The sequence below is a fragment of the Myiozetetes cayanensis genome, unplaced genomic scaffold (assembly GCF_022539395.1).
Source record: "Myiozetetes cayanensis isolate MyiCay16 unplaced genomic scaffold, myiCay2020 scf6-25, whole genome shotgun sequence".
Lineage (NCBI taxonomy): Eukaryota > Metazoa > Chordata > Aves > Passeriformes > Tyrannidae > Myiozetetes > Myiozetetes cayanensis.
In genome coordinates this window covers 33283813-33310419 of record NW_026087853.1, presented here as the reverse complement: position 1 = coordinate 33310419, position 26607 = coordinate 33283813, and the positions used below count along the sequence as shown (strand labels likewise).

At 39.8% G+C, this 26607-nt stretch overlaps 1 protein-coding gene across 7 annotated transcripts in view; it reads right to left on the bottom strand.

The window, feature by feature from the left end:
- The window catches only part of SMOC1 (SPARC related modular calcium binding 1), a 132286-nt gene that overhangs the window by 49260 nt on the left and 56419 nt on the right, over positions 1 to 26607 (bottom strand). For 5 of the 7 annotated variants that reach the window (XM_050335177.1, XM_050335178.1, XM_050335180.1 and 2 more), the window contains exons 4-6: positions 22199 to 22298; positions 20039 to 20086; positions 969 to 1058 (exon numbers count right to left, since the gene is read on the bottom strand). In XM_050335177.1, the coding sequence (XP_050191134.1) occupies positions 969 to 1058; positions 20039 to 20086; positions 22199 to 22298 (238 nt within the window). The remainder of the gene's footprint in view (positions 1 to 968; positions 1059 to 20038; positions 20087 to 22198; positions 22299 to 26607) is intronic. The other 2 variants (XM_050335179.1, XM_050335182.1) reach the window with 2 other exon arrangements.

Here is a 26607-nt window from a genome sequence, read left to right as displayed (position 1 = left end):
TACCACCTACTTTGGCTCAGTAGCCTCCATTTCTGACTTCGACCTGGTTTAGAAAAAAATGTGAAGTACAGCAGACCACTATGAAATGCATAGGCTTTCCCTCACTGCCTTATGATCCACAGTTTCAGATATGTCACAGAGTGGTTCATGCTTTGGCCCGCAGCTTTACTGTAACGGCTGTGGGTTTAAAACTGTAGAAAACATGCACTACTTCTAAGCAATATGCAAGATATAAGCAGCTGCTACTAGGCCCATTCATTACCAAAGGACCACTATCCCCACTGGTATTTATGTTTGTATGTGCAAAAGGCCTGAACCCTCTGTGATGACAGCCGTTTTATCCTTGTTTAAAGGCTTCCAGTAGACTGAAGTCCGAAATTCCCTATCCAAAATAATACAATTGCAAGATTGCCCATTTGAGAAGGAAACTGCCTGGGTGGGCCATGAATTAAGTGGGCCCAGGACAATGACTTCATTTGCTTAAATAGTGTGTGCGTCAATGAAAGCAATTGCTAAATAAAGAAACCTCCCAGCAATTTTCATCCAAGTCAACATTCACAAGCTGCGGTTTAGCATTACCCTTCCTTTTGTGAAGCTGCAACACATTGCAGAGCTTATGAAACTCCCAGTATCATGAGGGTGTAGATAGCAAAGGGGTAAGCACAGTCTACAGGAAGTTGCCATTTCTGACTTGATGCACCTTTTTTTCACTTGCCCTGACACTTTTTACTCCAAGATGACGCCAAGAATCTGGTCAACTGGTGTTATTGTTGGATTCCAGAAGAGTAGGGAGGATGTAAAAGGATTAGGGAAATGCCTGAGGTCCCAAGGGCACTGTGAAATTTGGATAACTTAGATTCACTGGCTTTTCTGCTTTGCAGGATAAAGAAAGCATTTAAGCCATAAATCCTAGGGTAAAGGGAGAGAGAAGTAGCTTTTTTTGTTGTTATTTTAAGTGATGTTCTTACCTTCTCCATCGAAAATAGGCTGGGTTTCCATGGTAGGCGTTGGCTTCGAACCATCATCTGAATTGAGGGTTAAAAAGAACCGAAAAGAAACTACCATTATTGAGGTAAATACTATCTACTCTCCAGTACAGTTGAATGATTGGGATTTGTACATGGCCCGGCCAAGTCCAGAAAAGAAGGAAGACAGATAGAATGAAATCATTTTATGCTAATAGCAATAACATTTACATAAAACATGCATCAAGCACTAACCTTAGACTTTAAAAGCCTCCCCCCTCCCTCCACAAACCACTGGTGTGTATCACCTGGTAGTTTCCCCTTGTTGCACTGATCAAGCAATCAGCTTTTTAGCTTCACATCACTTTACTTTCACACAGGCTATTCCCTGGGACAGCAGAGGTCTGGAGATTTCTGTCCCATTGTGTCTTTCTCCTCATTCTTTTTGTCCAAAAGAAAACTTTCCTTCTGAAACTTACCTGTGTAGAACCTGGAACCAGTATTCACTGCAGAGCTGTTAGAAAGGGATGGTCAATAGCAAGTCTTTTTTCTTAATATGACTGCATCAAGGTGTACTCTAATTGTAACAGGGTGACAATGTCTTCTAATTGCAAAATTGTGGGAAAAGGACTTGTCTTACATTAGGTTTCTCATGTGCAAGAATGCTCCATGTCTTCTGACCACAATTCTTTCATAATTAAAAGCTTCAACCAAAAAAATGTTCCACAGGAAATATAAATCTTCATATTTAGAGATCGACCACAGAGCAAAGTGTTCAGTTTACAATTTCTTTGGCTTAGTACACCTATCCATCATATCTACAGGTCCAGCCTGGATTCAGGCTAAGCCTAATTTCCTCAGGGCTCAGAGGGAACTGGATTTCAAGTCCCAGCTTGGAGCATCTTTACACAGCACTAGAATATTGGCATAGCTTTTAGTGAGGCAAAATTTCTGACTGTGAGCAAGCTTAACTGGAAAAAGCTGCAGAGCAAAGTCTCTTATTACAATGCAAGATTAGAAAATAGAATGTTGTTGGTATTTAAACTAAATATGAGAATAGCCTAGTATATGGGGTTTGTTTGGCCAGCTTTTGTTAGTGGTGGGGGGCCCTACTGGGGTGGCTTCTGTGAGAAGCTGCTAGAAGCTTCCTCCGTGTCCAGCAGAGCCAATGCCAGCTGGCTCCAAGATGAACGTGCCACTGGCCAAAGCCAAGCCAACCAGAAATGGTGGTAATGCCTCTGTGATAACACATTTAAGAAGGAAAAATAAATTGTTGTGCAGATGTTATTTCAGCCAGAGAACAGTGGAGTGAGAATATGTGAGAGGAACAACTTTGCAGACACCAAGGTCAGTGCAGAATGAGGGGCAGGAGGTGCTCCAGGCAGCAGAGTTGAGGTTCCCCTCAGCCCATGGTGCAGCCCATGGTGGAGCAGCTGTGCCCCTGCAGCACACGGGGCATCACAGGGATGCAGAGATCCACCTGCAACCTATGGAGGAGACCCACGCTGGAGTAGGTGGATACCTGAAGGAGGTTGTGAATCTGTGGGAACCCTGGTCTGGAGCAGGGTCCTGGCAAGGATCTGCTGACCTTGGACAGAAGAGCCCACGCTGGAGCAGACTTTCCTGGTAGGACTGTGGGCCTGTGGGGGACCTATGGTAGAGCAGCCTGTGCCTGAAGGACTGCACTCTGTAGAAAAGTGACCCACACTGTAGCAGTTTGTGAAGAACTGTTGCCCATGGGAGGGACTCACGTTGAAGAACTTCATGGAGAACTGTCTCCCATGGGAGGGACCCCATGCTGGAGCAGAAGGACTCTTCTCCCTGAGCAGCAGCAGGATAACCCCCATTCCCGGTCTGCCTGTGCTGCTTGAGGGAGAGGAGGTAGAGCTCAGAAGGAAGGAGGGACAGGGGAAAGTGTTTTTAAGATTTATTTTATTTCTCATTATCCTGCTCTGATTTTGTTAGTAAAAACTTCAGTTAATATCCCCAAGCTGAGTCTGTTTTGCCTGTGATGGTGATCAGTGAGTGATCTCTTCTGGACCTTATCTCAACTCATGAACCCTTTGTTATATTTTCTCCCTGTCCCGTTGTGGAGGGGAGAGAGCGGCTTTGGTGGCTGCCTGGCATCCAGCCAGGGTCAACCTACTTCATCTGGAATTGTTGGGGTTTTTTATCTTTTGAAATAAAGGGACTTAAGGCTTGCAATTTCTAGCAACTATTTTTTGTCACACCCTATGGGCAAAAATGACACTAGGCATCAAAGTGGGCAGTAACCTAAAATGTAAAGTTACACAGTGAAAATCTGTTGGAGGAAGGAGTCCATGCCAGAAAAGTTATACTTGCCTCCATCTCCATGGCCAACAGATGCACAGGGCAAACAACATCTGGAGGAAAGGTACATGGGACAGAGGTAGCAGTAACTGCCCTTAGCCTTCCCTTGTATCAGTTCCATTTACAAAAGTAAGAGACCATTGGAACAGGAAAGAAAGGGCAGAGGTGGAAAACAGAACCTTGTAGACTTTTTTTACCCATACCTGTATTTGCAGTTTTATAAAGTGAGTAAAAGCCTTAACACCTCTTCCACTTTTCCTTAATTCTATCCATTTCCACAAAGTAATCTAATTCATAGAAAGCAAAAACATGCTGATAATTCCATCTCAACCTCACAGATACACTGAAGTAAAGGAAGTTGACAGAAATAAGCGAGAGATGCTCTGTTGTCATGTTCCCTCTTCATCATTGTATTTGGTTTTATGCTTAACTGCAAACATAAAAAATACTTGGAAGAAAAAAATACTTACCATTCCTCAATCAACTCTTGTTCTGAGCTTTCATGTTATTGGGCATTGCCAGTTACATGGATAGGCAGTACTTTTTTTTGTTTTCTTAAAGTTTGAGGAACTGACTTGGAAAAAAAAATCCTGAATATTGTTTAAATTACAAGGAAGAAGATTCTGTCCTTTAAAAAAATCTTTGGATAAAAGTAAATAGCTGATCATGACTGTTTTTGTTAGAGTAGGCTGCTCTGCTTCTGCAAGATTCCAGAAGCCACAACTATGGCTTGTTATTTATTTAAGATGACACTTTACACTGTAAAAAAGCAGTGAACAATATGTAATTAGCACGACTGGTTTTACAGATTGAGAAACCAACCCAAAACTGCTGAAGACACTCATAGAACAACTGTAAAGTGAATAATTCTTAAGTTATACAAAAAAGGAAGAGACCTGACATAAAAAAAAAGACCAGTACGATAATAAGTTTCTTCTTATTGTTCTCATGAATGCTTCTGCACAAAGTAATTACAGAAATGCTTTTCAGATTTAAAGCAGCAACCCAGAAGGCAACAGTGGGAAAAAATCAGAAGTGGATTTGAGCCACAGCACTTTATTCAAACCATTATGAGAACTTTGGCAGAACTAAGGACACTTCAGGTTCAGGGCAGTTCTTTTAGGTTCGTGTATGTGAGAACACAGCAGCAATTACAATTTGTGAAATACATTCTTCTTAAAGAAAGAGAATTTTGCAGCAGCTTATTTATGAAGCTAGGCATTACGCAACTGAAGAGTATTAAATAAACCCCTCAGTTCAAAGCTGCTGTTTAAGATAATCTCGGTAAAACGGCTCAGTGAATTGCACAATCATTTCCTTACTGGGCTACTAAGGCCAAGTTGTCACTAAGTCCACATTGTAGCAGCACCCAGTACAGTATTAAGGGTTTTGCAAATAGATGGAAGTATAATTACTCCCCTGTTGTTAAAGCAAGTAGAGTTCTTTCATCACACATACAAGAAAAAATGCAATAGACAAGAGCCCTGTAATTACAATCACTATTTTTCAAAAATCAAAAGCCAAGGATATTTCTGATTATTTTTTAAAGGTCATGAAACAGTCACATAAAAGACAAAAATTGCACTTCATTAAAAACACCATGCTCACTTCCCAGGTGCCAGCTTCGTACTCTGAAATTACCAAATCTTTTTCCTTAACTGGAGAATTCTCAGTAGGTCTCAGTGTTTCAAACTAGCTTATGGCCAAAAACTTCACTGTGGTTCCCATTAGACAGAAAATAGATATGTCAAAATTTTACAAAACTTTGATATATCTACGTATTACCCCCAGGTCTGGGAGTGTTTTATTAAGTATTTAAAAAGACAAAAAAACTTGTGTTTGTGCATGGGGTCTTACTTGTCTACTCGTATTTGATTTTCCTCTCATTCAATGCTCCATTCATCACACTGAACATTTGTTCCACTGGCCTGTTTGCTCCTCATAAACGAGGAATAAGTCCTATTTTACATACCTGAAAATTTTGAACAAACATTTTGTATTCCTTAAATAAATATTGCAACATAGAACAGAAAAAAACAGGCTACTTCAGAGACCTAGGGCCTCCTGTAATATTATATGAAATACAGAGGATATTGTTACTTTGGGTACAAAGATAATGAAGTATGTTCACTGGGCACCACCTATTCTTTTTTTTTTTGTTATTTCAAAAAAGCTATTAAATTTCACACTTCCAAAAGAGGCATGTAACTGCAACAGTTCCTTATGCACAGCATGTCACAAACTGAGACATCAAAGAGGTCAAGTGTTACTTCCTAATCCCTCTAGATAGCAATGCTTCCAGATCAGGAACTCATATAATGCAGAACCACTTCCCTTGGTTGCAAAATATTTCAGAGCCTTGGTGAAGAGTTCATTGGCATACATGTTTTACAACACAGCTTTAATGCCCATTTTCTTTTCCCAAGACCACTGAATACAGATAGTATCACTCAACAGAATACTTCTTCTTGGGACAACATTTTAAAGCTACAAAACTCCTCTCCAGTAAGTCTCCTTTTCCTACAGTACACTTGTAAGAGTTAAACAAATTTTTCTGGCTCCATTGCTGTCAACTTTAAAACGGTATTTTTACCTTGCCTCAGGATAAGAGTAAAATAGGCAGGTCAAAATGAGACTCTGTAAGCCATTTTCACATTAAGACACCATGGCTGTAAACCAGAAGCCCACTTGCACTACTGCTGTCAGAAGCTCATAAGCAAGAACAGTTTTTATTGCATTATCCTGACAATCACTCAGACCAGGGACAATTACTTGCATGTCCTGATCTACTGTTAGTGCTGGGCAAGAATTTTATGTTCTCACCAGGATTCTCCTCCGTTACCCTTATCCTTGTAGAATACCTAGCAAGGATCCACATCTGAAATGACTGCAGCATACACTGGGGTTGAGGGACAAGGAGATTCAGTTCATGCAAAAGACAGCTGTTAAAGTGATCTTTTTGCTGTGAATGACAAGCACTGAGGTCAGGAGCAACTCTTTATGTCAGGAGAAAACTAAACTCCCTGCCATAAAAAAGGCATTAATTACTATGAAAAAATGTCAAGTAACTGCCTGCTGTGTGAATCAACCTTCTTACCTCAAGCCACCTAATGGAAGCCAGATAAAGGGGAAAAGTTAGGAGATAAAAGTGATGTACAGAATGTTGAGGTTGCTTAGGAAGCGTATAGGTCTTGGTCTGTTAATGTGATGATGCAAGTATACAGATGACTTTTGCAGTGGGTCTACCTTCCTGGGTAGGAGATGTGATATAGGTAATTAATTTTGTGTTCTCAGTGGAACTCATGTGACAGTCTGTAAATATTTATTCCATTTTGAAGAGCCCAGCTGCTTATGGAATCAACCATCCAGGCCTTACACAAAATTTAGTCTTTTTTGAAAGTCTACAGCATGTACATCAATAGTTCCCAGACTTGAGTCAGCCTTACAGAATAAGTAGATGAGAATTTTAAGTGCATGGTTCTGCTCTGGGAGGAGCAGAACCAGTGTCATGTGATTCCTTCACCTATCACCACCTGGTTTTGGCTGAGCTATTAGAGAGCATAGCTGAAGCTAAGTAGGCAACTTAGAGCACAGAGAGCCAGGACAGCAAGCAAATTCTTAGGATGCCCTGTTCAATGCAGCAAAGTCCACCTTCAGCAAACCTGTTAAGCCAACATGAAGGGAGAAGAGCTTTCCTAAGCTTCAGTACTCCTGAATACATACTCATTTCTGCAGCTTTAGTAACTCTGGTCAAAAGAGCAAAAACTCGCCAGGCCAACTAGGCTTCCTGTGTCTGTGCAGTTCCTGAATCTTGAAGATGCAGTTTTACAACTTTGACATATCTGTGTATTACCCCCAGGTCTGGGGGTGTTGTTTTAAGTATTAAAAAAAAAGACAACAAAACTTGTGTTTGCACTGCAGGGGGTCTTACACAAAAACACGTGTTCCTTCCAGTATTGTAGGGGAGGAGCAAGTTATTGCCTTAATCACAGCCCTTCCCTACATCAAATGAAAAGATTTCACAATTAATTTAATAGTCTATGCAACTTTTATGCAGAGACTTACACCGCCAATATAAGTGCAGAAAGTTAGCATTCATGCCAAAAAAATTATGAAATTCTCTACAATCCAGCCAGTCAAGATAATTTCGTGCCAAGCAGCTGAAATGGAAACACACCAGTGCAGATAGACTTCCCTGCCAAGTTTTCACACTCCTTTCCACAGAATTATTTAGGTTTAAAAAGACCTTTAAGATCATTAAGTCCAACCACTTCTATGTATGGAGATCCCACAGCTGTTAAGAAAACAACCTCAACTTTTTAAACCAAATCAGCAAAAGCAAGTTCTCACTCTTTATTGCCTTCATTTTAAGAAACAGTAATAATGTGCTGCCTTTGGATATAACCACCCCCAAACACTTGGACATGGACCAAAATACAGCAAAGTTTTGCTTAAAAAGGTGAAAATATGCCCAAGTGCTAAACATGCAAGGGCTCTGTATGGCTTAATGATCTCCTAACTGTAAAGATTGACTTGCACTGTCATTGCAGTAATTTTTCTCTTCTTACATCAACTATTCTGTATGCTATATGGATGCAGGCAGGCTTTACTTCAGCACTGCATTCCAGATAGGATGAGTAGCCTTCCCCTGTGCCTTCTGGAAGGCATTAGTTCCCCCCACTTCCTTCTCACATCTCCCTTGCAGGTGCATCAACATGAAAAAAGCCACTCAAGCCCCAAGGACTTCGTGGTCCAATGTAGTCAGTGTGTTTGTTTGGCAGCACAATTCTTCGCCCTGCAAGAAAGCCTATCCCATGCACAGACAGCTGGAAGTAACTCTGACCCCTGTGACACAATTCAAAGCCTCCTGTTTGGCTTTTTGATTCCTGATTGACACATTCACTGCCAGGCGGAGATAAATGCTGCTGGGAGGACAATGTTGATCTGCTCCAACTATTCTTGTGAAGGATTTTTTCAGAATAATAAACAAAAAACATTGGTGTGCCTAAGTCTCTGAATAGAACTGGAGGTAGACAGAGAGGGGAGTGGAGTGCTTTACAGAGGCTGGCGAGTCGATTGAAGAGTTAATTGTTTGGGTGTACAATGAGTTTATTCTGCCCACAAACAAAGAGCTCCCTCTTCCTGGGCCTGCTCCTTCAAAAGAAAATGTGTCAAAAGGGGTCTGGAGCAGCACTCTGTTAATATAATGCTCTAGTCTCTGGAATTCAGTGGCTTTAAAACTGCCAAATATTAAGATTCAGATAGAATCTCTCTAAAATCCAAAGTTCTTATTTACTGTGTTAAGTTCTCAAGGTACTTCAGTAATTAGCCAAAACAAACCTGCCCTCTAACCAATAATTCTTAGCAGCTTTTAAACACTTTCTTTTGAAAAATAAAGATGAAGTAAGGTATTATTCTTCAAATATAATGTTGTAGACACCTTTCTTAACATGAGATTGAGTTTTATATTATTTCACATAATTTAAAAGTGGCCCTGAATGTCTCATATTTGGGAAGATGGAGAATACCAGTCCACAGACCTTGCACTATAATAGGTCAGACCAACACAATGGCCAAACACACCCCGTGCCTCTGGGAAAGTTTAGATCCAGATTCAGATTTGAACTTTGCAGGTTGAACCAAGCCCTATGGTAATTACCACTCAAAATACCTGACTCACTTCTATAAGTTATGCAAACCTTTCTGAAGAAAAAGATTGTCCCAGTACTGCTGCATGGAAGACAAGGCAGTTGGAAACTGAGCAATTACAGTTTACCACTTTGATGGTAACACTTAAGGATTTTGGTGTCAATGCAGAGACGCATATGTTATAGGAACAAGCAGCACCCATAAAGCTGAGAGAATTAAGCTGAGTTGTTTGTGAACTTTCTGGTGATGTAAATTTGTACTTGTGAAAAGTTGTTGTTTTAACACACTCATTCAAATGTAGCACTCCAAATAACATTTTTCCTCAGGTATATGAGCATGCTTCCAAGCAAAAGACAAAGTACCTTAAAATTATTAAAGCTACTATTTTAGAGCACTCACCTAATTCAAATTTGAGACTCACCCTTTTCTCTCCCCTTTTTCAAGCAAAGATCTCAACTATAGTACAATGAATTAATTTAGGAGGACAGCAGGGAGCCACAAGTTTGTGTGATCTCTCTTTTGTTCTAGTGAGTAATAAATGAGGGATTCAAAACCTCAAAACCTGTAAAATAAGATTTCTTGGTTTGCAGCCAGTTTCTCTCCAAATTGTAAACAGTAAACCACAGTCTTTAACAATTTTGCAGGCTTGGAGTTCTGGACAAGAAGCAGCAGTATCTCTCAACTAGACTGAATACAGATTAATTTGGAACAAGGAAGCTGCACAGAGTCCTGTTGTTTGGAACTAGAATTCTCAGTTCATTTTTGGGCCAAAGTCCAACACAGAGATGATCTCTGTCAAAGCAATTTATACAAAAGATATGGGTTAGAAAAGCAGATGATCAGATTTTAGTTTGTTTAATAGAGCATTTTTGAGGTCAAATGCAAGGAAGCCTGAATGGAGAAGATCTGTCACTGTGCATAGGTTTACCTTATGCAGACTTTTACAGTTTGAAGACTTCACAGCCAAATTCCTTCACAAAAGGCAAAACAGGTCTCTTTGAAGATTTGGAAGTAGTAAGAAAAATAAATGCCCAAGGCTAGATTTGAACCTTATCTGTTAAAAAGGTGAAGTAGGTAATAAAGGTCAGGTTACTTTGAGACCATTTCCAGTCTAGAGTCACACAAAAATATGAAATCACTATCAAGCTGTGAATACATTGTTCCCCCCATGTCCTCCCCCCATTTTCAGAGACTTGTTATTCTCACCCTCCCCCAACACTCCCTGCAGCAGTTTAATCGGTGAAGTCTCCAGATTCTGCTTGGGTCATCTGGTAGGTTTTCAGACAGATCACAGCCTGCCTGTCGAAGCACAGCGATGTTTCACAGCTGCTAGCAATGTTCTGCATGGCTAAAGAGATGAATCTGCAACGACCATGGAGCGTGGCACTTCTCCTTATGTACCAGCCACAATTTCAGTGGCATAAAAAGATCAGCTACAACAACACATGGGAAGGCTATTGGAATGCTTACAAACTTAAAGAACATATACAGTCTGCAGAAAGAGACTCCTGAGGGGAGTAAAGAGTATTTTTTATTCAGCTGTGTACTTAAGCTGTTCTTTGAAAGTCCAGTGCCATCCCCCTACTGATACACATACCCGAGGAGAAATGGAGACATGGCTAAAAGAATCAGGGGGACTAGATGGGTTTTTGAACTGGCCATAACACATAGCACCAAAAACTACCCACTACCAAAATTCATGACTACTTAACACTTGCTGAAGAATGACGACATTTGCAAGTTGACAATGGCAGCTGGCTACAGAGATGGCACTCAGTTTCAAAACTGAGTCTCCAAGACTCTTTTGGACCAGCAGACACCTTCATGGGTCAAATAGCATAGAAAGGCTTTGCTGTGCTAAATACAATCCAGAGAGCTGTAAATCCAGTACTGCCCTTTTTTTCTACAGAGAAGGATCAAGATAATGAAGACGAGAGGAAGAATTGGAACAACCTTATTTTTCAGGGAGATAAGCAACTGAAAGGAAATAAAACAGTTGTAATAAACAGTGAATAAAGAAGAATTAGGTCCTGTATCTGTGTAACAAAAACTGTATCCAAGTGCATATCAGTATAGGCTACAACCAAATTATTTGTAAAAGATCATGCTAATCCATACATGAGATGTTGGGCCACCTTGTCCCAAGAGGGAATACTGTCTGTAGTTTAAAAAAAAAAAAAAAAAAAGAGAAAAGGGAAGTGATTTAGAAGAGGCACTGCCATACATGGTTGCTCCAGACAGTCCTGGCAGCAAGCTTCACAGGGAAACTGGAGAGAAGAGGTAGAAGACAGGAAAACAGAGTAGCAATATTATAAGGTAAATCACAGTCCCCCTTCAGCAAGAGTTGGAGCATACACTATTAGGAATGTTTGTTGGTGTGTTTTGTTGTCTTTTGAGATTTTTTCTTTTAATCCAAAGCAGAAACACCTCCAAAGTGTCAGCATTACTTACACTGCAGAGTGAGTGATGAAATCAAGGAATCAGCAATACCCAGCACTGAGAATGTTTAAAAATAGAATGATGGAGGAAAAGTACAGGAAGAGATACTTACCTTTTTATAACTTCCTACTTGGTAGAAGAACATATTTTTATCTCACTCTGTAAACAGTACGAGTATTATAGATACTGCAGGACTTTAAGCTATAGCGTCTTAATTTTGAACCATCTTCTGTTTGGCTCACTGCCTCGAGTGATATTTGACATAAAACAGGGAGCAAAAAAGTTTCCGCATAAAGAAATATTTTGCTTAAGGCACCATATCTCATAGCAAGATTTTTAGCACTTGACATTGCCCCAAACTTGGAGAGAAGTCTGCAAAAAGCTCTGTAGCGCTGTCAACAGCTGCCTGATCACTCCTGGCAAAAGCAACAACCACCATATGATTGTTTAGTTTAGCCTCTCTGGTTTTATTCTACCTACAATATATCATCTTTTTTCAGGACCCTCTGCTTTGATGTGAAGTATTCTCTGTTTCTGCACAGCCTCCCACCTAAGGCACCCTCTCCTCAACTACCTCTTCTAAAAGGCTGCTCAGAGTCCACAATCAACTACCACCTTGTCACTTCTAGACTGTGTAAGAGCCCATAAACTTGTGGAAAAGGGAGCACATCTTAAATGTCCACAAGGACATTGTGACTCTGATCTTAGACTGCTTTGCTGACCAAGGGGAAAAAAATTAACGATTGTTATTCAAGCTTTATATAGTAATAACCAGATCCCTAGCTGTGGGAACATTTTAGAAGCTACCTGAAAATATACAGTGACCTGGGGCACGGGGCATGAACAGTATGATTAGAATATCAGTCTCTCTTTCCTCTCTCGCAATATCACACGTTCCCTTTCACTCCTTTCCTTTCAGCTCTGGTCTCTTCAAGGTAAAGACTCTATAAATTCCCTCACATCTTCAAGGCCTGTAAGTGGGGGATGGAGACGGCAGCAAATTTCCTAGATCAATGGCCATTTGAAATTCAGACATATGGCTGAAGCCCTACAGCTGCATGTGTTAATTACCACACGTGTCGCCTGTAAAGCAGTCTGTTAGACACAAAAAGAAAACAGAAGAGGGGAAAAAAAGCCTTTCTGAGGGATTAAGTAAATAGTCTAAATTTTTGACCCTGCTCTCCCAGACACATGCCTGTGTGTAAGAACATAAGCTGCCTTCCTTTCTCCCAACACCTGCATAACTGAGGAAGCACAAGACCCCTTCCACCTCTAGCCATGTGCATTCAACATATCTCAAAGCCCCCTTCTAGCTCCTCATTCCCAGCCTCTTCTCTCGCCAGCCCCTCTCCCTTTCTCCTTTAGAGGACTAATTCCTGGCTGACAACCAGACTAGACTTGGGCTTACAATACGCCTTTTCATTTCCTTGCAGGCAAAGAGAATGGATACCTCACTGCTATGTCTGTATTGCATGTGTGCAAATGAAGAAAAATGGGGGGGGAAAATTGCTTTTTCCACAGGTTCCCCCCCGACCCTGATCATTAAAGAGGAGAGGTTCCGAGCTTCAGTGAGTGAGCACAACTTTGCTCTCTAACTGCATTGCCCCAGTTAGTTCACCTCAGGACATGAATTTTGTCTAAAGGACTGTTGGTATATGATTATGAGAGGAATAGTTTTTCTATATGAGGGAAGGAAAGGAGAACAGAGGGAAGCAGACAGAGTAACTGAATCATGCTGGAAGGACCTCCAAAAAAAAATCTAACATGCTTCAGAAGGAAGTCTATACATACAGAACAAAGCATCTCAATAATGTACACAGGGTATAAGTGACAATACATTCTCAACATTAAAATATTTTAAGATGAAGGTCATTACTTCAAGTTACAGACCGCCAGACATCTACAGGTGGACTGTTCAAAATGAACCAGACACAATGGAATTTAAGAACCATCATCATTTAAAGGCGTATTTGTGAGCGGCTGAACAGTCAAGTCCTTACAGAAATTGCTTTGCCGCAGTACCTTAAGGTCTCATCAAAAACTGAACACCAAGCTGAGCATAGTGACATGAAATAAGACACAGCCCAGAGAAATTCAATCTGTGGGGAAGACTTCTCCCATCCTTAGCGTTTATCAAAGCATTTTGCAGTACATATCCCTTGCTATCAACACAGAACAAAAACCCAGATGAGCACACAGAGGGAAGCTATTATTCCAGCTAGATCTGTTCTGAGAAGCTTTAATTCCCCTAGGTGCTGTCTCAGAAACTTGAACAAACATTAGGGTTGCTTCTCCAGCTTCCCCCTACCTTATTTACAAGCACACATGGTCTGCATGCATTCAAGTTTTCCCATTATGGTTTCAAAGTTTATCTCTCTTACAGAGAAACTTTGAGGTTCATGGGGCAAAGGAGTTGAAAGGAAAGTACTTCCAGCCCCTCAACTAAACACCTGCACCACGACAAAACATTTCCTGGTGCATTACATTGATTTGAAAGAAAACATTAACATTCAGACGTCTAGATTCTATAGATCATGAGAAGAATAATTTCAACAACTATTAAAAAAAAAAAAAGGTGTTAAGGTCACATAGATATAAAGTATTTAAACAATAAAAACAGTTTACAGATCCCAAATCTATTCCATTTCTCTGCAAGCTGTAATTGATCAGACATCAGAAATCCATGTATAGCACATAAACAGTTAATTATACCTTAACAGATGTTGCTTAATCAATTGTTAGTCTACTTATTAGATCTACTCACCAGGCTGCCCAATACTATGACTTAATCATTTAAAAACCTTTACAGCTGTCCTTAAGACGTTACAGACATGAGTCGTCTGTAGATTGCTGTAATAAAACTTGTAAACTACAATTTTATTAAGTTATATTATATAGACTAAACTACCGATTGGAACTGTTGTTTTATAGATGAAAGCAGAATTCTTGCATTGTATCAAACAAAATATAGTTTAAAACAGAATTTGCCTTCTGTTAACATTTGCCAATGAAACTTTCTTCAGCCTCAAATTTGATACATATGTTCTGAGGCCCACAAAGAAGTTTTGATGAAAACTAAACAATTTCAGACAAGTCAGTGATGTGGGGACCCAAAAGGATTGTGTTTAGTTCTACTGTTTATGTAGCAAATTTGAGGTTGAATTTTTCTTCTGGACTTTAATATTTCAAAAATGTGTTTGCTTAGAACATTGCTCTACTCTGGAAAAGTGATCCAGTATACAGAGTGTTGTGAAATTACATTCCTCTGTTCTGACAAAAATTGATCACAATTCCCAGTTAAAAGCTGGATTCTCTCTGCCTTATAAAATCTGTAATACTGGCAAACTACAATCTGCCACATATGTGAAATTGACTTGCTTTCTATAGTTACATTTAACTGGAATTTAATAAACAATTTTGTAGATTATATACCATATAGAGATAGCAGTGGGAACCAGAGAGAATTCTGAGTATCTACAAACTGGCAAACCTACTGATTAAGTTAATAGTAATTTTTACAGAACAGTTTTTATAATAGAGAATCAAACTTCAAATCCACAGCTAAATTTGCTTGGAAATACAAATATGAACTAACCAAAATCTTATGTGCTACAAATTCCCTCCACAGAAGTTTTTACTCACAACCCACTTGGGCTGCTACAGGACAGGTTTTGTTGCAGTAAAATCCCTCTGTAACTTCTCTGGTCACCTGAGTGTCCATACCAGTTTCATAGTACACATTTATGTTTCTCCCACAGAATATTTCCTAAACCCTTTAAATTTTAACAGTCACCATTAGCATGTGGTAGGACAAATCAAGCTTTTGCACATCTGAAAGATTTGGGGCACTCATGTAGCACACACAGAGCAAATCTGCTTCTTTCAGGAAGCAGACTTATTATATATGCATAGCACAGTGACTTTCCACACAGCTACACTATACACACTACTCTGTCCAAAACCAAGATGTTTGTGCACATTTTGAGTACACATGTATATTTTACCCATAAAAGACCCGACAAACACTTCAGCCCTAGTCTAGGAATACTACACGACAAAGTTAAAAAGTTCAGAAAACAATATTTGCATGAAAATGCTCCTTCATCCACACTTCTAAGTGTGTTTATTAAAAAAAAAAAAAAAAGTAACATAAGGGATCCAGAAGAATTGTTTGAGTTGCACTACAGACTTGCTGCCTACTAATGGTCTGAAAAAAATTACTCATAAGATGGTGTTCACCAGCTGGAACCATCACTTGACTTCATACTGCCCCAGTAAACTTGTATTTCTTTCATCATACTGATGAAGGCCACACTATATTTCTCTGTCTTTCCTGTATTATCTACTAACTGCTAAAGAATCAGAGCATTTTCTAAGAATTTATGAGGTCAGAGAGGCAGGAACAATTGGGCATTTGAAACTTGGTTTGTGTGATAGCACGGTTGCATTTCAGATTTGGTCAGTATCTAGATGAATCCAGAAAGATCTGGAGAAGGTAAAGACCAAAGCCCCAGTCTCAGGTTTTAGTCACATTTCAATATGTTGTTTTTGTCAAGATATTATCTGTCTTCTGTGAGACACACTAACCACTGTGGAGGCAGTGTCCTCCCCTCCCTGCCACTGATGGCAGGTGAATTAGTGCCAGCTGCACTTCTTAACATCAGCAGACAAAGCTTCCAGGTCCCCAGGTACAAGCAGTTCCATTGTTTACACTAGCACAAGCCATCCTTCACTTGGGTTTGCCTGAGGAAAGTGTTCACCCTTTACTGCTCAGCCTAATTACTGACTCCGACTAATGGTTCATTACTGATTCAGACTGCTCACTCTATTGGCTGCAAAACTAGGCCATTAACATTTTCTAGAGATAAGACTCTTGAAAAACAGCAGGAAGAAAGCCACAGAATGGGCCAACTTGCCCACAACTGTAGCCCAGAATTTCTTTGCCAACAAAGCCTGCCTTGAAACTAATTTCTGACAGTCAGATCCATAAAAAGGAACCCAATTCTATGTGTTCAATTGGCTGGAATTTCAAATTGTTCATCTTAGGTTTCTCAAACTGTTTCACTGTTTTGAATCACAGAGTAATTGCTCTTAAGCAAATAGTCCATACTAGGATAGAACCTTCAACCCTGGCATTATTAGCATTATTAGCACCATGCTCTAACCAGCTGAGCTAGTCTCAGTTTAGGCTGCAAATATATTGAGGAAAGATTTTTGCAGCTCCATGCAAGAGTCTTGTCTGCCTGTTAAGATAGTACACGTACAACAAGTTCAACCTGGGTTTTGCTTTCTGTGGGTCCATCAGAGCTCACATTTCACCAACTGTACAGGGAACTGCTGATGCTATTGCCAGCTCTTGCAATTGGGAAACAAGACAGGTCAAAACAGCCCTGGAACTTCATGCACTGCAAGAGACTTAATAAAAGAAAAAGGGAATTCATACCACTCAAGACTCTTCATGACTGACATTGAAAGTTACTCCAGCCCAAATTTACCCTGTAGTTGCATCATCTTTAAATCCCAGTTTATAGAACCAAGCCACCTTTCCCATTTCCTCCAGCTGATTTAAAAAATGGTATCAGCACCTCTCCCATAGGGCCCAGAACAGTGAACAACCACCAACAAACCAGTATCCCCACTTGAATATATTTCTTCTTCCAGAAGGAAGACCAAGTGACTTGATCAAGATAAGCAATTGCATGGTTGTTCTTTTACATCCCCCTGATTCCTGACCAGCCTACTTTTTAAAACCTTCTTGGTGACTGTAAAAGATACCACTCATTACTGCAATATGCTAAATCTGTAGCTTTAAGCAAAAGTCCTAGAACTCCACAGATAAAGTTTTTATTTTCTTCGTTTCACCTTTTTTTTCTTTTGTTTCAAAAGGGTGGCACAATTTCCCTTTGGCTGGAAAGGAACATTCTGCATTCTTTAGGCAAGGAAGAAATCCAGTCATGTTGGCTCTAAGGATGCCTTTCACTGCTGCTTAAAAACATTAACAACATCCTAGTGGGAGAGACTGGGGAAATCCAGACCTCTAGAGGACAGCACGCATTTTCCAAGAGTCTCTGGCCTTTCAAACTAAGCAGCAACTGGAGCAAATTAATGCAAGAAGCTCCTTATGAGAAATGACTGTACAAGTCGGAATAAAAAAGAGCAACAGAAATCTGCAGGGTTTGGATATCCTAATCCACACAAGAGTAATTGTATTCCCTGACAAAGGTCAGGGGAGCTTGTTCTTCACTTGTAGGTCGAATTCAGCATAGAAAGAATAGTGGTAAATGTTTGAGCTGCAAAGTCCACACAACAAGCATGTTCTGGAGAGCCTGGGTTTCTACTCCACCTCATGCAAACATGTCTCCATCTCCCCATGCCTGCTCTGCCTTTCAGCAACAAAGCGCTTCTCAGAACAGAACAAATCAATATCTGCTATTTTAAAATTTTAACTTTGGTGCTAACTTAATTTAAATTACCTTACAGGGCAAATTATATGAGTAACTGGCGTTGCATCATACAGCAATAGCAGCCATGTAAATATGGATAACCAGAGCATGGAAATTAAAAATAAAAAGTATCTCTTGCGAGCATGCTTGCTTGTTCTCTGCAGAGAGCTCCACAGAGCCACTTCTGGAACTACATGCCAAGCCACATGACCATAGAGCAATTTAATTTTCTTTTCATCAGGAGTGAGAGAGCCTGAGAGTGGAATTGCATGCTATCTCACATCTTCTGGTACTCCATCATACCCCCAGAAATTACAGCTAAACAGTATGGAAAAGAGGCCAAAACATTGGGAGAAAGACTTATTACCAATAACCAGCCTTTTCATCCTTCCAACCTTAATTTCCCTTTTCTAAAGGAGGGCTAATAGGCTAGTAAAGTCTTCACTTATTACCCAGTAGCTTAAGTCTATCCATCTGCACTATTTCTAAAGCAGAGTAGCCTCTATCCAGAAAACTATTTTTGCCCTGAAGAGTTGAAAGGCACCAGCATCACACAAAGTTTATTAGCTCCATATTTTACATTCCTGTATGAATGGGACAAAAGAAATCCCTTTTGAGAGTCTTAGCTATTACTTTTCCTCTTCAGAGTACCTATTCTGCGCTACATAATGCCCTTTGACTAAGAGACCCTCATCCAGGAATGGAAAGGGGAGTCTACTGTGCAGTGGGAAAATTCTAAAAGCTCCCAAGTCAATTTATATTACAAATTTTAGATCAATTTATACCATTTACAATTCTCTTTTCGCATGCTCTAAGCTCTAACTTAATAAAGGGAGTGATGAGGAAATACCAAGTTCAAATATTTTGCTCCTGTTTCTTGTGAAATCCAATGTCAGCTGCTTTCAAATCTAGAACAATAGACCAGGACTATTCAGGTAAAAAGCCTACAAACAGCCTCCACTCAAAAATAATGCAGATTTCAAGAGCTACTTGATTTGCTTGTACTTCAGGCTAGTCTATCAATGATTGCATTAGCAGAATAACAATGGATTCAGGAGCCAATTATACATTAACATGTATCAAAAGTGAGAAAGAGACTTCAGCATTCAGTATTAACTAAGTATTTTCCTTGCATCTTTCTTCTCCCTACCTTTTCCTAGACTACTATACACAAACATTAGACTGGAGAGCAGATATGCATAACTGCTCTGAACATAGCAAGCTAATCCCTCTTACGAGTCTTCAGGACTGGATTGACATTCCCAGCATGGAAGATGTTCCTCAAATTAAAGTATTGGCATTTTCCTAGGCTTGAAGTATCAGGAAGAACAGGTTTCGAGAGTTAGCACTAAAAATCCTGCTTCAGTTATCAAAACAGGTACTTCTCCCAAGAAATGGCATTCATCCTCACCAGCAGGAGTGAGGATGCACTGTTTTCCTGTAGTAAGGAGACAAACTCAAAAGTTTACTCTGAATCAGGGGTAGAGGGAAGAAATGTTGAATATCAGGGTGGGGAGAAGGCCTAAAGACAAATTTCACTGCTCCTCTGTGTGTATACACATACACTCACACAGTGGTCAACCCTCCCAAAACTATTACAATAAATACAAACCAGAGGACACAAGAGCTAAAATAGTCACAGCAAGAGAACAAGAAACCACCCAATGCCTTGCACAGGAAAGGCAAGGACTGACGACAGTAGCAAAGAAGGACCAATGCCTAATGCACAGGAGAGTGAGGTTTCCAAGCACAGTTAAGGTTTAATCCGGTGCTGCTCCATCTTGCCAGAGGGTTTTATGCGCTGTTTTCAATACATACAAAACCACAACCATGATATTGGCACTCTTGACTCCCAGAGTACCGGTCATATTGACAGCCTTCTGAATCTCTAGGGATTTTACTGAGAAATGCTCAGTATGTTACTTCAAGGTGAACAAGCAGAGGCTACTCTGGGCCAGCCACCCACCCTTTGGGAAGCTCAGCTGCCTTGTACTACAACTCAGTTGACAAGCGCAGGGCAGAGCACACCCTTTTCTACTCCTCAGGGAGCAGAACAGTCATCTCATTCCTCCTCCTGAAGAGGAGGTCTAATGGTACATGTGCCTCCCATGCACTGACTGATGAGGAACCCATGTTCTGAGCTATCCTAAGGGATTTGGTTGGGCAGCCGCTATTACACAACAAGTTACTGAAGCACAGGACTTCACTCACCTTTCCTTCCTGAATTACCCTGGCTTGATGGTTTATCAGTTACAGAACCTGAAGGGGAGAGAATAACAACAAAAAAAAGACATCGATTTAGATGCTGCATGATCACAGAAAGCATATATTGTCACATTAATACAGTCAATATCTCAACACATAAAGCATCTGTTTTCCTTGTCAACAGCTCCGTTTAGGAGTCAGAAAGCCTGTTGCTTCAACCGATGCAAAAAACCTAAGTTTTACGTGTTACGATGTTATATTGGGATGAGATTAAATAAGAAATCTTTAGTAGCCGGGTCTAGTGATTTGAAACAGCTCAGAGCAATGTGCTAGTAAGAAACCTGAAATAAATTCAAGGGCAAGAAGGAAAGATCAGTAAGAGTCACTTCTTTCATTTGCAAATGTCAGGAAGAACAAATCAAAAACACATGAGGAGAATGTGCAGGGAATGCAATTACAGTATTCTAAAGGAAAGGGATTAAGTGGGACAATTTGCAGAAAATGAATTTTAACCAACCCCTGAACATGCCCAGCTGTTTTAAAGGGGACACTGAATAAGATCCAGCATGTACTTGAATAGATCACATCTTGGGTTGTCTACTTTAACTTAGATCTTCACATAAAATATATGGTTCTATGCTTGTTTCTGCCGTCTGCTTTAGTGCTTCATCCCAGTTTTCTAGTAAAACTTGAACAGGTAATTAAAACTTTTCAAAGAAATCCATTACCAAAGTGTATAATAATCTATGACAAGATTATGTTTTTTAATAGCTTTATTCCCAGGAAACTGATTCTTCCATGCACCATTATTAAACAGTTCCAGTGATTACTACATCTTCAGTAAACACGGATCAAAAGTCAGCTCTAAAGAAGACAGCTCTGACAGGCCCAAGAATCTGGTCAAGACAAACTCTAAAGATAAACTATTCCCCAGGCATTTTTACCTGCAGATCAGTTCATCACAGATCTACTGCTGGATTACAAGTAGTAAGCCCAAACCCAATATTAGTCATCATAGGCCTAACACCCACGTCCTACAGTACAACATGACTTTAGTTTCCTGTAACACAAGTTTATAAACAACACAAGGCTAAACAAAAAGATCAGCAAAACTCTAAAACATGCCCTACCAAAATGATATGCTGAGAATGGTGTCCAAGTCATATTCTAAGGTTTAAGTCAAATTACTGTATCATTTGACCGTACACTAAAATAGGATATTAATCTCCTTTTATTTTTACATGCCTGTGAAAAACCAAGCACTTTCTTAAGCTACATGGACTCACTAATTCTCAGACAGCTCTCCCACTCAACTCAAACCCTTATGCAAGTCACTTACGTTTGCTTATTACCCCAAAACACTTTACAGCCAAGAAGACATTGTGCCTAGTTTGGTGTTGCCACAGCAGCACAGCTCACAAAGCTAGCCTGTACACTCCTGATCAGGGCCATATGAAAATTTAGAAACCAATCCCATTCCATTTGAGCCATGGGCTACCCTATTGAATTGTGGGGAGAAAAAAGAAAAACAGCATTACTCTGTTTTAAGGAAAATTGTGGATTTGGTCTCAGTACACAACAGGGTGACACAGCAATGCCACGCTAAGTGCCTAGAAGCACATCACGTAATACACACACGAGTAACAGCCTGGATCTGGATCTCCCTCTTGTGACCTGTGGTGCAAGACCAGTGCTGTCCACCCTCATGACACAAAGGCATTCTAAAGTAAGCAACGTGATCAAAAGACCCAAATTCATTAGAACACCAGAACCTCAGAAACTATGAGTTTCTCACAAAACCAAATTAACTGAAATCACTCTACAAAAAATTACTCCATATCCCACAAAATATCATTTCTTTAAAATATAGTGCATGGAAAAAAAGTTATCCCATCTGTTACAGGAATATTTGGTTTTGGTGTACACAGCAACACTGACTCTTGTCTTTGTTGCCACAGGTTGTTACCTCAGTGGTTTTTCTCACTGAGCTTGCAGAAGTGTCTGTATGCTAATCACAGGGTGATCATGTCAGAATCCAAACTGCAGTGTTAAGTGGGGTAAACTGCACAAGTCACCTGAAAAGACTAAGCTCTCTCAACAGAATGCATTTACCCCAGCCCTCTTCAGTTACAGAATTAGTATTTGTTGAAGCCACTCCCACAGTACCTGAACATACAGGAGTTTTGTTCTGTACGGAAGAGCCGCTAATAGGTTTGCCATCAGGTGTCACACACCAGCAGTATCCAGTGTAGGTATGGCACTGCACCTGTTTAATAAAACAAAGAGCAGGCATTTCATTTCTCACTATCACCAACCACTTTTTTTTTTATAATTCAGCATCCCATTGGAAGTCACAACCCAGGCACATCACGAACATATGCTGCAGAGCAAGGAGGTCTCACAGAAGACTATATTTGATATTGTTATCTTTTCTCTTCCCCACCCCAAAGAAACATTATTTCTCATACTCCAACTCCTTTAGCTGAAACTCAGGCAGCAAAAGAAGTTACAAGTAGTCATCTGAGAACACTTTAGTTGTGTCTCAGCTCATTCCACCCTCTGCTAAATTCCGTTTACTGTTTGCTATTCGATAGTTGTCCACTGCATCCCTGTTGAGTTATGGAAAGGCCACCTGGTCCCAAATTCCATAGCTGCTGCTTCAGAACAGCATCTGCAGGTATTTCAAGAGCATTTTGTTCAGTAAACATGGCTGAAAAAAACGCAATACTGATTTGTTATGTTAACAAACCTTCTTCAGATAGATTGAAACCCTGTTCTATTACTTTGTCAAACTACACAGCAGGAGCAAGATACAACATGCTTGGTATTGATATATTGACAAGTACTTTAGAATATCTGATGAATGCTCTAGTGAGTCAAAAGGTACACAATCTAAGACCCATCTTGCCTAACTTTAAAGTTCTAGACATCTAGAGTTGCCCACTTCCTTCCTTTACCACAGAAAGACACCAGGATTACTAGTTCAGATATGGAACCCCTAAAGAGAGAACAGATAAATTCTGATCCAGCAGACTGGTACTAGTAACATCTATGTGGGTATTAGTTCAGCAGTGTTATAGTTTCATACAGTTTCATTTAGCTTAGCAAATCCAATAAAAAACAAACTTTACCTCAGCTTTCAGAGTGCTCAACATTTTGTTGAGATTCAGGATGCCTTTGACATCCCTTGAGACAAAAATAAATTATCATTATACAGCCATCTGCGTAAGTACTAACAGGTTCCAAAATCTGTTCTAGCAAACACACTTTCAGTTGTGGCTGAGTGTGCACATCAGTATCTCCAAATGGTATAGAAATACCTATGTTACTATAAACTAGAGATGGCTCCTTCAGTACATTTCCGAAAAAAGCCATGAAATGAGACTACTTCAGAAACAGCCTTTTATTTTAGTTGTAAAATTAATACTGTCTTTTTTCTCTCTTCTTCCTCTTTTTCCAAAGAAGTTCACTCAAGCCAGTTTCTCATTCCAGTTTTCTTCACACAGAGGAGTGATGGGGTGTTTGTGTGGTTCCCTTCATTAGGGATCCTTCAGAGCTAAATCAGTCATTCCCCCTTGCTGACAGCTGGCTTCAATGCCCTAAGGTAGTAAAGTTTGTTCAGAGACTTAATGGCAGTTTTTAAAAAAGGCTTTGAATATCACATAAAACATGAACTAAGAGCAATTATAACAGTACATGGTATGTATTTTGGGTTTTAGTAAAGTGCAAATCAGTAATTTTACCTCAAGCATACCTCACTTTTAGCAGCCAAAATCAACAGTAATCTCATGTACCCATGTTATTACACTATCACTGCTATCTGCAGTTCCATCTTTATTCTTTCAATATATCACAAAATTGATTGCAAATTACTCAAAAGCACTGTGAAGCAGTAATCAAGTTAGAAAGTATTTCTTATTGGTCAATCTAATCAATTGAACATTCAAAACAAATGTGATGGAACTGCTTGGATTTGTGTTCAGTATTTATCTTTGCTGATCGCACAGACAACATTGCACTCCCAATAGCACAAGAAGCTGCCTTTGCATCTGAGCATTAATTGTAAAAATCCTACCCAGGGATAAAGCTAAAATCGAGGACAGGGTCTTGAATTCTTAAGGCAAGACCATTCCATATTACATTATATAAACAAATCCAGTGTACCTAGCATTTAAAAAATTCAAGTATTAGTGACTACATAGTCCTTCAACCAAGCCTTCAGAAAAATAACAAAGTACATGGCAGAGGAGTCCAAAAAAACATACTGACATAAATTTAGGATAGATGCATTAACTAAGAGTATGCTATGCAATGCATCTCAGTGGAGAGCTACCAATTACATACACTCATTTATGCAAGCCAAGCACATTACATCCATAAAAGTGAAGTAATTTTGTAAATAACTGGGCTAAGGAATGCTGGTCTTCCTCGGACTGGTATCCCATGGCCCTTTCTTCCCCATGCTGCCATTAAAAGAAAAAAGAAGAAAAAAATATCTGAAATTGACAGCACTTTCCCAGCAACCACAGGCACATGTTCTACTGCAGCACCAAACATGTAGTAGGACTTCCCTACTACAGATAACAGCTGCAATTAAATCTTATCTGGCCTTATCCTAAAGGCTAGACAGCTACCCATGAAGAATGGACACTTTAGAAACCTCAAAAAATCACTGCAGTTGTTTTTTCTTCATGTCTTCATGTTGAGGGATGAGACCTTTTACCATGATACCTGACCAGGTCTCAGCATATTTAGGTGTCTTCACAGTGGCCTACAGCCTAGAGGTTGCAGTTTAAAGGCTGGGGGGGGAGGTGTACTTTTTATCAGTTGCATAGGACTGGTATGACATTGAAGAAATGTGAAGGCAATAGGCGATCCACTAACATTTCTAAACACTGTCTTTAAACAAATTTAAAATGTTGACTATTTCAGAGCACCTATAATAAGGAATCATGAAAGTGTGGGGGTTTACTTTAAATTTTCCCAATTATGTTAGGTTTGAGCTTTTGTTTCTAAATAAAATTTAAATCTTCAACCCAAAATTCAACCTTATTCTAATCCCACTCCAATAGTAATGAGATTTTTAAATACTGTTAGAATCAGAAGACTGTGTAAGAATGACACATCCTTTACTGCACAGATCTAATCTTCAGTTATTGAGGTAATTTTGACTATCAAAATACATGACAGAAAAAAATGTGTTTGACTTTTTTGCCTCTCAGTCTCCTAAAACTAAGTATTGTGTCAGAGAAAATACAATCCTGTATACTAAACACAGTTGATTGTTAACCAAGCTGCAGCTATAGAACACCCATTACTGCTGGAAAGGCACATGACAGAATTTGACATCTCAAATTAACATACACTTGTCCAACAGCTGAACACTAAGTTACATAATAGGAAATTAGGTAAATAAAACTTGTCAATCATTTGAGGTCTTCAACAGATTCCCCATTAACATCTACACTTTAAAAAAAAATCTAATTGCAGTTTAAAGCACTGCAAACAGCCAAATCCCTGATTGTAGAGGAGGACACTGTTCTTATTTTTCACAGAGAGCTAGGACATTTCACCTGTGTCTCAACTGAAGGACGAAAAGCATGAGGGACAAACTCAAGAAAGATTGTTCTATCACCACTGCCCAAATTAAAAGTGTAGCGGCAGCTCCTCTACTCTACCCTGCCATTACCATGTGTGAAATCAAACAGCAGCTAATATATTAGCCATATGATTAAATACCTGCTCTCATCAAAGTCATTACAATATGAAAACATTAAAAGAGTAGTCTCTGACAGATGACTCTGCCTCTTAAGTTCCTGAGGGAAAGAGAGGCCATTGTTTGGGTTTTTTCCAGTACCTCACTGGCAGCACCAGAATCAGATTCCCAAGCAGATTTCCAAGACTTCTAAACAAGTAAGCAGTAAGCAGCATCCTTTCACGGCTATTTGACAAAGGAGGATCAAGGGATTGTTACTGAAAGATAAAGTGGAAGTGAGAGAGAGATTGCATGCACATATATGACAGAGAAAACAGAGGCAAAGCAGCAATTCTGTGATGTCTGAAACCAGTTTCTAACAAGTTACAGAATGAAGTAATTTGCTATGAGAGGATTGAAAGCACCTTGGACAAGCACTGGGCTGAGCACAGGAACAGCAACACTCAGACTAGCCTCTCAGTGCTGTTCAGATGAAAAGTTTAGTAACTGACTCCTATTCCATCACACAAATATTTCCTGGCTCCTTCCATAATGAAGGGCAGAGAGGAGAAGGGAAGAAAAACATTACTCCTGCATTCAAAGCAATACTTCTATGAGAGAAGAAAAAACATATTCTGTTTTTTAATAGCACTGCTGAGGGCATGGGCAGGCAGCAGAGCTACTGCCTGCACTCATAGCACGAGGCAAGGCTCCAAAACCTGGCTGCACCCAGGTGCTCCTTGTAAACACTGTAAAAACAGCTAAATAAATAGCTCCAAGCCAGCAGGTCATCTAGTCTGAACCCATGGAGCAGAAGCCAGTGTCACACAACCATTCTTCAATCAAGCCTTTTCTTTGTTCAAGCCATGAGGCTCAGCTA